This window comes from Xenopus tropicalis, chromosome 9 (genome assembly GCF_000004195.4).
Source record: "Xenopus tropicalis strain Nigerian chromosome 9, UCB_Xtro_10.0, whole genome shotgun sequence".
Lineage (NCBI taxonomy): Eukaryota > Metazoa > Chordata > Amphibia > Anura > Pipidae > Xenopus > Xenopus tropicalis.
Genome location: NC_030685.2, coordinates 8,207,606 through 8,219,002, shown reverse-complemented (window position 1 = coordinate 8,219,002; position 11,397 = coordinate 8,207,606). Strand labels below are relative to the sequence as shown.

The window sequence follows — 11,397 nt, the reverse complement described above, 5'->3', positions numbered from 1 at the left end:
AGTGCTCATGACATTTCTCACACACATATATATACAGGTATAGGACCCATTATCCAGAATGCTCGGGACCAAGGGTATTCCGGATAAGGGGTCTTTCCGTAATTTGGATCTCAACACCTTAAGTCTACTAAAAAATCAATAAAAAATTAATTAAACCCAATAGGATTGTTTTGCATCCAATAAGGATTATTTATATCTTAGTGGGGATCAATTCCAAGGTACCGTTTTATTTCTACATAGAAAAAGGAAATCAGTTTTACAATTCTGAATTATTTGATTATAATGGAGTCTATGGGAGACGGGCTTTCCGTAATTCGGAGCTTTCTGGATAACGGGTTTCCGGATAAGGGGTCCGATACCTGTATATATATATATACAGTATATATATATGAAGAACAGAGTGCCGCACACACACGGACTTAAAAAAGAACAAAAAATCTTTATTAATCCAACGTTTCGAACACTATGGGGCACATTTCCTAATCCACGAACGCTCCAAATGCGTCCGAACACGTATTTTTAGCGCGCAATAAAAACGAATCGGTTTTGCAGCTGTTTACAATCCTTCGGTGCGAAAATTTCGTGACTTTCGGATGGCCAATACGATATTTTCGGAAGCATTTTCGTGATATTTGCGATCTTCAGAAATTTTCGTTTCCAATCGGTATTGGTACCGGTGGTTGCCGTGGGTCAACACCATGGCAACGGCGGTACCTTTTGGCTCCAAATGATAACTTTTCTACTTACTGGTACCGGTGGTTACCGTGGGCTCCTGGCTTATTTAACTCTGTTTGGTAGTACGGATCGGGTAGATTTTTCTTTTTCTTTTTTTTTTTCTGCTGATTCTGTTCCACTTTGGCTCATATCCTGACATGATACAATTTGTGCCTGAAATGCTACCTGTATTGTTGCTACATTTTGTGTTATACTTATGTTTCACTTCAGGGCAGTTGATTGTTTGTAGGGAGTGCTCCTTTTGTTACTTATATATATATAGTGAATAAAGTACCCCCTATTGTAACATATAGGGATATTATAAGCCCCCGAGGAGTTCCTTATAATATATAGTGAATAAAGTGCCCCCTATTGTAACATATAGGGATATTATAAGCCCCCGAGGAGTTCCTTATAATATATAGTGAATAAAGTGCCCCCTATTGTAACATATAGGGATATTATAAGTCCCCGAGGAGTTCCTTATAATATATAGTGAATAAAGTACCCCCTATTGTAACATATAGGGATATTATAAGCCCCCGAGGAGTTCCTTATAATATATAGTGAATAAAGTGCCCCCTATTGTAATATATAGGGATATTATAAGCCCCCGAGGAGTTCCTTATAATATATAGTGAATAAAGTGCCCCCTATTGTAATATATAGGGATATTATAAGCCCCCGAGGAGTTCCTTATAATATATAGTGAATAAAGTGCCCCCTATTGCAAAATATAGGGATATTAGACAATATGATTTCTAATATCCTCATATTTTACAAGGGCCTGACATCTGCTCCATATGCATAATGAGAGGGGGCGGATGCCATTGAAGTTAAAGGTATCAGAAAATGGTGGGGAGAGCTTAAAAAAGAAGACAAAAGTGACAGATACTATAAAGCAGGTTAATATATTCCCCCCATATGTAATAAAAGGCCCAGGAGCAGTAACCTATGGCAACCAATAGGATTTTTCAAATTGATTTCCTTTTTCTCTGTAAAAATAAAACAGTACCTGTACTTGATCCCAACTAAGATATAATTACCCCTTATTGGGGCAGAACAGCCCTATTGGGTTTATTTAATGGTTAAATGATTCCCTTTTCTCTGTAATAATAAAACAGTACCTGTACTTGATCCCAACTAAGATATAATTACCCCTTATTGGGGCAGAACAGCCCTATTGGGTTTATTTAATGGTTAAATGATTCCCTTTTCTCTGTAATAATAAAACAGTACCTGTACTTGATCCCAACTAAGATATAATTACCCCTTATTGGGGCAGAACAGCCCTATTGGGTTTATTTCATGGTTAAATGATTCCCTTTTCTCTGTAATAATAAAACAGTACCTGTACTTGATCCCAACTAAGATATAATTACCCCTTATTGGGGCAGAACAGCCCTATTGGGTTTATTTAATGGTTAAATGATTCCCTTTTCTCTGTAATAATAAAACAGTACCTGTACTTGATCCCAACTAAGATATAATTACCCCTTATTGGGGCAGAACAGCCCTATTGGGTTTATTTCATGGTTAAATGATTCCCTTTTCTCTGTAATAATAAAACAGTACCTGTACTTGATCCCAACTAAGATATAATTACCCCTTATTGGGGCAGAACAGCCCTATTGGGTTTATTTCATGGTTAAATGATTCCCTTTTCTCTGTAATAATAAAACAGTACCTGTACTTGATCCCAACTAAGATATAATTACCCCTTATTGGATGCAAAACAATCCTATTGGATTTAATAAATGTTTTATTGGTTTTTCAGTAGACTTAAGGTATGAAGATCCAAATTACGGAAAGACCCCTTATCCGGAATACTCTTAGTCCCGAGCATTCTGGATAATGGGTCCTATACCTGTACCAATATGCGACCCACAAGAAGTAAATAGGGCCCTGCTCAGCAGAGCTTACAGTCTAAAAAATGCTCATAATTATGGGCTGCAAATCCCAAAAATAAACTCACACCCCCATATTCCCAGCTCTTATTGGCCATAACATGCACTTGGCTGCCCCCCCCCCACTAGTTTGTTTTTGCACCGAGGTGTCGCTATGGAATATTCTGCCTGGAGATATAGGAAAGTGTCGTTCCAAAGCAGCCGGAATGCCAAATGCAGCCTCTCCCTGCTCCAAACATGAGTCATTAGGGTTTCCTAGTGGGGAGGAGGGATACAGGGCTGGGATATACTGGGGCTGGGATACACACTGGGCTGGGATATACTGGGGCTGGGATACACACTGGGCTGGGATACACACTGGGCTGGGATATACTGGGGCTGGGATACACACTGGGCTGGGATATACTGGGGCTGGGATACACACTGGGCTGGGATACACGCTGGGCTGGGATATACTGGGGCTGGGATACACACTGGGCTGGGATATACTGGGGCTGGGATATACAGGGGCCGGCATATACACTGGGCTGGTATATACACCAGGCTGGTCCGTTATTTCAAGTTAGAATCCCCCCTTATAGCTTCAAAGGGCTTCACTCCCATTGGGCAGCACCAGGATCTCCCTGCAGGCACAGGATCTTCTGCGAGTCCCAGGTACCGTACTGATGGGGGGGGGGGGGGGGGATTGTTTATCCAGCCAGTGGGGGGATTTATTTTAATGGGGGAGAGATGCCAGGATAAGTATTTCTAAACTTGCAAGATGCTGGGAGTTGCAGTTTTTAAATTGACAAACTGCACAGACGTCTCTTCACTTGTCTGAATTCTCAGTGTCTGTTCTTACTCTGGGGATCAGCTGTACTAAGCAGGCGTTGTTAGACTACAACTCCCACCATCCTTCTTCCTCACTTTCCAGCTCCCCACTCCCCATATAATGTTATTTAAGTAATAATTATAATTTTTTTTTTAAGTTGCATGTTCCAAAGGCTGATGGGAGTTGTAGGCTACAGGTGGCAGGTTGGGTTTGCTTCCCTGCTATGGTTATACTTGGTACAAGGGGCAGTGAAACACTATGCCAGTTGTTTCTTTAGCCTGAGTGTCCAGATGTTGCAGAACTACACATCCCAGAATGCTTTGCTAATTAGACAAGTGCTAATGCATGCTGGGATTTGTAGTCTGGCTGCACCATGAAATACAGGCTTGTACTAACCACACCCCCTCAGGCATGTGTTGCAGGGTGGGCGGGGTGCCTGTTACCCCTTGGGGGGGCTGCTGTGACTCAGGGGCTCGGCAGCCGAATGCCCATGGAAAGTTTGGCTCAGATGTGTTTCTGTAACTAACAACACATTGGGGGGGGGGGGGGGGAATGGAAAAGCTCAGTGCTCCCAGGTTCAGCCAAAATCCCATTTACTGACTGAGCAATTGTCAGTTTCACATGGAAATGGGGGGTTCAGGGGGGCACAGACGCCAGTGCAGTCTGCAGCATGTGAGAATATAGAAAATATATAGCTTGTCGGGCTGGATGTGGATTTCATTTGTGTCTGATTTAAGGAGAGAGGGCCATATTTCTATATAAGTAACGCTTAAAAAAATGACAACTTGTGTGGGGGGGGGGGCCCTGACATGGCAGCCCTGTGTGCCCCAGGCAGGGCCGCCATCAGAAATCACAACAAAATTTTCTGGGCCCCCCCTCCCACAGTGCCCCTCCCCTAATGACCCCTCCCATCAGTACAAAGGACACACAGACATAAAAAGTATCAGGGCCCCCCTAATGCTATGCTGGCCAGGGTCCCCCCAAAGCCAGTGCCCCCATACACAGTGCCCCCCTAATGCTATGATGGCCAGGGCCCCCCCATACACAGTGCCCCCCTAACGCTATGCTGGCCAGGGCCCCCCCATACACAGTGCCCCCCTAACGCTATGCTGGCCAGGGCCCCCCCATACACAGTGCCCCCCTAACGCTATGCTGGCCAGGGCCCCCCCATACACAGTGCTCTCCATACACAGTGTCCCCCATACACAGTACCCCTAATTTCCCCCAAAGACAGTACCCCCATACACAGTGCCCTCAATTGCCCCCCATACACAGGGCCCCCATACACAATGCCCCCCAAAGACTGTCTTCTTTGGCTTCTTATTTGGCAGCTCTGGGGGGCGACTAATCGGATTTGAGTAAGGATGACAGGGCCCGTAATAGATTAAAAGTGAAGATTGCCCGGGCCCGGGACAACTGACCCCCCTGTGCCCCCCCTGATGGCAACCCTGACCCCAGGAGTGCAGTTGGGTCACTTTCCACCCAACCCATTAAAGTGCCCCACAGCTCCGATGTAAGTGGAAACTCCCCCAGTGTTAGAAAACATCCTACCCCCCATATTTAATAAAAAGCCCTAGGATTGCCCAGGAGCAGTAACCCATAGCAACCAATCAGATGATTTCTTTTAAACCAATATACGCTTAGTGCCTATTATTTCATAACCCCCTAAGACGTAAATGCAGGTTCTCTCCATAGGGTCTGTCTGTTTGGGTTCCGACTCCTGAAACAATGTAGCAGAAGCCGACTGTTAAAAGGACTGGCTTCGGAGATGGCATTTAGGCATCACACGCGGAGTTAAAGTTTTCCGCTCACAACAAGTTCCCAAAAGCAGGGCAGGGCCGTCGGAATGTGGGCAGAACTCGGCATTGTGGCACCTCTGGAAATGCCGGGGAGTGCGAATACCTTGGCTCTGGGCCCATCGTACTGGCAGCTCCCCCCTCCTGCCTTTATGTACAAGCCTGTGCTTATTTGGTATATAACTGCCCCGCGCCCAGAATCCTGCACACAATAGGGGCACTGTGCCACTGCCAAGGCATTCTGGGGTTAGTGTAGGCACAGCTAGCAGCCCTCCGGCTGTGTGGAACTACAACTCCCAGCATCCCTCTGACATCCTGTGCAGCAGGGTTTATATCCCCTTTAAAGACCACAGCCGCAGGCCTCAACTCGGCCTCAATAATGCTGGATTTGTGGGGAAAGAACACTGCATTGTGGGTAAAAAATAGCAAATTGCTTTCAAAATTTTGCTGGGGGCACCAGGGCCACGAGTTTGCACCCCTGAGCCTATGAATAATAGAGCTAAGTAAGGAACCTAAAATACAAAGAACTCTGTATATCTTATAATCCCCGGCTTTGTGTCCAGTTGGGGAGACTGGAAGATATATATTTAGGAGCTGATGCCGGGGGAGTGACACATTTAGCACCGCGGTGGGAATTGCTTGGCAGAGATTAGATCCCAGTACAGTAAGTGCCGCCTTAGGGCAGAAGGAATTCTCATGCCTCGTGCTACATACATAGCGCTGCCCTAATACCAGAAATGAGAAGTTTTAACCCTCAAGGAATTATGGGTAGAGACATGAAATTTACTCCTTTATGTCCCTGGAGTCACCTCCCCATCCAAAACCCTTAGTTTTATAGCCATAAATCCAAATTCATTTTTGGTGTCAGGGTTAGGTCCATGACCTGCAGCCAAAAACACGGGGCCAAAAATGGGCAAATTTACCCATGGCCAGTAATCCATAGCAACCAATCAGTGGTTGTTTTTTTTCAGCCAGCTGCAGGTAGAACAATGAATGCAACAATTTGATTGGTTGCCATAGGTTACTGCCATGAACACGTTTGCCCAGTGTTTATAAATGACCCTCATTAATGTCTTGCCCCATGAATTTGCCACCATGCTATAGGATGGTCCACACCTCCTCAAAGGTCTAACAGTTTCTTATAAAATATACACTGGGCAAGTTCCTTCACCATAACTCTTACCAAACTTGTGCCAAAGTTCAAGTCAAAGACCAGGGACCACTTTTACCAAGAAGGCGCAAACAAGGAGGGAGGTGCCAAATATTTAGGATCAGGATGGGGTACTTGCTGGGGGTAAGAAGTTTTATATTTATGTGTAACGCAAAGCCAAGTCTCTAAAAAGTATCCTCTTGTGTGGGACATCATTCTGGTGATACCCTGGTCTGGGGAATGAGAATTTATCATCTTCATTTATCATGTCTTCATTTGCCTAAAGCCCAATAATGCCCAAACTGGTTTATACATTGAATTCAACTGAGAACTCAAAGCAGTGGATTGTGGACTTTGAAGTCCCATGGTTGGTCAAGGTCCTTCTGGCTTAAAACCAGTTTATGGAGATATCGAAAGACTGTGGAGTATCTGGGAAGGGTTCTCCATAGAGCTCAGCCTTCAACATTGAGGGCGGCTACAGAATGTGCCTTTCATGAAACTTATTACATTGGTTCCTATGGGTTCCTGCACTCCGCTGGCTTGAGCTTGGTCTAAATAATCCTGGAAACCTTGATTTCAATTGCAGAATGATTGTATTTGGTTTTATTAATGTTTTTAGGCAGAAAGCTACAGAAAGCCCCTGCATCCAGATAATTGAAGATAGAAGATCCCATACCTGTACTTTTATTATATGACAGATTGCAGCCAATCACTTCCGTATTTTAGTCCATATTGATTCACAAGATTAAGATTTTTAGATCACACAATGTCTAATTTTTTTTTGTTCCCCCCAGAAAATATGGCATCGAAAAAAGGCATTGCAATTGTATCACGGGAAAATCCCGAGTCCTACGACTGGCTGATCCATTTTCTCCTGTCCATTCCTGGACTAGATGTCCGACCCATTTATCTTACCAATGCCAACTCCAGGAACCTTATACAGATGGTCTCCAAGTGCACCTTTGCCATCCTGTACCACTCCAAGAGCAGAGGAAGAATTAATGTGACGGATGTACCAGACTCATTATATGACCAGGAACTGAAAGAATTGTCTAAGCACTTTGGTAAGAGCCATTAGTTGGTTCAATGTTATGTTAACAACAAATCCCCCCCTAACTGGCCTTCAGGCTGGGCCCCCTTAGCCCATAACAAGGTTACAGATATATAGAAACATTGGGGTAACAGTCACCCTGCTATAGTTCCAGGGGTACCCAGGGCACAAATAAGCACTCACCCCAAATCCCCCCCTAACTGGCCTTCAGGCTGGGCCCCCTTAGCCCATAACAAGGTTACAGATATATAGAAACATTGGGGTAACAGTCACCCTGCTATAGTTCCAGGGGTACCCAGGGCACAAATAAGCACTCACCCCAAATCCCCCCCTAACTGGCCTTCAGGCTGGGCCCCCTTAGCCCATAACAAGGTTACAGATATATAGAAACATTGGGGTAACAGTCACCCCGCTTTAGTTCCAGGGGTACCCAGGGCACAAATAAGCACTCACCCCAAATCCCCCCCCTAACTGGCCTTCAGGCTGGGCCCCCTTAGCCCATAACAAGGTTACAGATATATAGAAACATTGGGGTAACAGTCACCCTGCTATAGTTCCAGGGGTACCCAGGGCACAAATAAGCACTCACCCCAAATCTCCCCCTAACTGGCCGTCAGGCTGGGGCCCCCTTATTGGGTAAGTATACTGCAAAATGGCAAAATATTATTATTGTTGTGAGCTGAAATATAATAAGCGATAATAACAGTAAGAATATAAAGATGGTGTGTGGCCATACAGGAAGAGAGAAAGTCATGGTGGTGATTGATGACCTCGCGGACAGTAGTTTGGAGGAGAAGAGGAGGCTCCTAGAGAAACAGCCGAGCATTGAGACACTGGCCCAGGAACTCTTCCTCTTCACCAATCAGGACAAGGTTAATATTGGGCATAATCCAGATTCTGGGTCAGCTGCATCCAAGAAACTAAAGCGGATGAAAAACATAATTGAGGCAAGAGGTAAGCAAAGAGCTAACTATGTCCATGGAGCTACAAGGTGACATTGGCATTTAGAGGTATCTTGGTATTTCATGGCTATTGATGCCTGGCCTAGTGCATTGGGCCACCATTCCTTGCCTGTGTGAGAGCCTTTCCTTTATAGTTACAAAGCTGTGCATCATTGCTCCCTTCTTCAAGAGCATTGGCCATAGAGAGATAACTGGAAGACTGCATGTCAACCATATAAACCTCAACCGCCCTATTTTACTCTCTTTGTTCTTAGGTGAACATTACACTTATCTCTAGGTCTTGAAAATATCTTACAGGGGTACTTCCTAGGCACAGTCAGACATAGAGAGCTTACCCCAATCTGCATTCCTTCCCCTCACTTCATGGGCACAGACATGGTGCTTGTTGCTGTCCTTAGGGGAATGCTGCTGTTGATTCAAGAAAGGTTGCTGAATGATAGATTGGGTTTGAACAATGAGGCAGTAGGATGTCACTAGTAAGGACTCATGATGATTGATTTCCCCCCATGCAACTCTGTGCTCACTGTATGTAATACTTACACTACCAGCTACATTAAGGTGGAAGGTCTTCTCAAAAATTCCGTGCAGTTACCTGCATCAGAGCAGCTTGCCCTCTCCATGCTCACATATCTACTTGGCATCTCTTGCCCTCTGCACTCACCATGCACATATTTCAACTTGGTATCTACTGTCCTACAGGCCTCTCCATGCACAAATCTCTATTTGGTATCTATTGTCCTACAGGCCTCTCCATGCACAAATCTCTATTTGGTATCTATTGTCCTACAGGCCTCTCCTTGCTCACATATCTACTTGGCATCTCTTGCCCTCTGCACTTTCCATGCACATACTGTATCTCTACTTGATATCTACTGTCCTACAGGCCTCTCCATGCACATATCTCTACTTGGTATCTATTGTCCTACAGGCCTCTCCATGCACATATCTCTACTTGGTATCTATTGTCCTACAGGCCTTTCCATGCATATATCTCTACTTAGTATCTATTGTCCTACAGGCCTCTCCATACACATATCTCTACTTAGTATCTATTGTCTTCCAGTCCTCTCCATGCACACATCTCTATTTTGTATCTATTGTCCTACAGGCCTCTCCATGCACATATCTCTACTTGGTATCTATTGTCCTACAGGCCTCTCCATGCTCACATATCTACTTGGTATCTATTGTCCTACAGGCCACTCCATGCTCACATATCTACTTGGTGTCTATTGTCCTACAGGTTTCTCCATGCTCACATATCTTCTTGGATCTCTTGCCCTCTGCACTCCCATGCAGATATTTCTATTTGATATCTATTGTCCTACAGGCCTCTCCATGTTCACATATCTACTTGGCATGTCTTGCCCTCTGCACTCTCCATGCAGATATTTCTGTTTGGTATCTATTGTCCTACAGGCCTCTCCTTGCTCACATACTGTATCTACTTGGCATCTCTTTCCCTCTGCACTCTCCACGCACATACTGTATCTCTACTTGATATCTAGTGTCCTACAGGCCTCTCCATGCACATATCTCTACTTGGTATCTATTGTCCTACAGCCCTTTTGCTGTAGCTGAATCACTGGCTGTATGTGGTTTGATCTCATTGTGACTCTTAATAATATGTATATTATGTATATATAATATGTATGTGTGTTAAATATATGTTCTGTTTTTTACAGCAGGTCCCACTAAGAAGGTTGTGCCAGTAAGTACATGTTACGTTGTATTTGTTTATAAAGAGATCCACACAAACTAATGTAATGATAACATATTTACAAGGGGTAATTGATGGGGCCAGTTGTGCCAGTGTTACTCTAACAGAAAGGTCAATTAAAACATATTTTTTGGAATTTCCTGCTCTGTTGCAATGGACAATGGGCGCTTGTAGTCCAGTCACTGATAGATGGTTTCTGGGCCTCTCCAGGGGCTCAACTGACAATGATCAGTGATAGCAGAGGTGATGGACTTATCCTTGACTTTGAGTCAAAACACAGAAGATCAGTCTCCAATTATCTGTTGATTATAAAGCTGGTATCTACCTTATTCTAACCTTTGTATTCTTATTTTTTAGGTACAAAAGGAGTCTCCCCACAAAGGGAGTGACTTTGAAATGACAATCGTAAGTCACAAGTCTCTTTAATGCAGCCCACCAATCCTAACCCAAGAATATTCATAACCATAGGCATCACCATAGATCCCCAAATCACTGAACCATCTTCAACTAGGCTGACCTGCATCGTCCATCCAAGCTAAGCCTCAAGGGGCCCTAGGGCTACTCATTGGAACCCCTCCCTTATACACATTACCTACAATGAACTGTAAGGGAAATCATCTACAACCCCCCTTGCAACCTTTCAGAGCCAAGCCTGAGTTTTATTTCAGCAACACTTAAGTGGGCCCCAGATTTTTGGGGCTAAGGAAAATGCTGATGTTCTACTTGTACAACAGGGAGACATAAGAGACCCAACCCTTCCAACTAATATAAACCATCCTGCTTTGGGCTGACTCTTAATTCCTCCCTCTCTTTCTGCCCCCATGTTCTCAGAAACACTGGAAAATACAGTTGGTATCTGTTCTCCATCAGCACCTACAGCTCCTACAGCTTTCCCATTTGTATTAATGTTACATTCTTATATAACGGCTGCGCTCAAATACCCTCTGTGTGCCATGGGCCTTATGAGTAGCTCCCACCTTGTATTTAATCTCAGCTCTCCCTCCTTGTGCCTCTCATCCTTCATCAACTCTCCTCTATCTTGTGCCTCTCACATACCTCCAGCCTCCCCCTCTCTTCAACCTTTATCTCTTGCTGCTCTTTATCTCTGGAATTTTCTTCCAGTCAACAATTGTCTGTCTGGCACCTTCTCTATTCATATACCAAGCAGCATTAGATCTACCAGCCTTAATATCTACTACTCAACTGGCCCCTCCAACATGTAACATATAGTAACATAGTAACATAGTAATTTAGGTTGAAAAAAGACGTACGTCCATCACGTTCAA

At 44.3% G+C, this 11,397-nt stretch overlaps 1 protein-coding gene across 2 annotated transcripts in view; it reads left to right on the top strand.

The window, feature by feature from the left end:
- Positions 1 to 3,052: 3,052 nt before the first annotated feature.
- The window catches only part of LOC101734287, a 31,128-nt gene continuing 22,783 nt past the window's right edge, over positions 3,053 to 11,397 (top strand). For both annotated transcript variants that reach the window (XM_031893439.1, XM_004918172.2), the window contains exons 1-5: positions 3,053 to 3,275; positions 7,173 to 7,442; positions 8,168 to 8,383; positions 10,077 to 10,102; positions 10,469 to 10,516. In XM_031893439.1, coding sequence (XP_031749299.1) covers positions 7,178 to 7,442; positions 8,168 to 8,383; positions 10,077 to 10,102; positions 10,469 to 10,516 — 555 coding nt within the window. In that variant the 5' untranslated portion in view covers positions 3,053 to 3,275; positions 7,173 to 7,177. The remainder of the gene's footprint in view (positions 3,276 to 7,172; positions 7,443 to 8,167; positions 8,384 to 10,076; positions 10,103 to 10,468; positions 10,517 to 11,397) is intronic.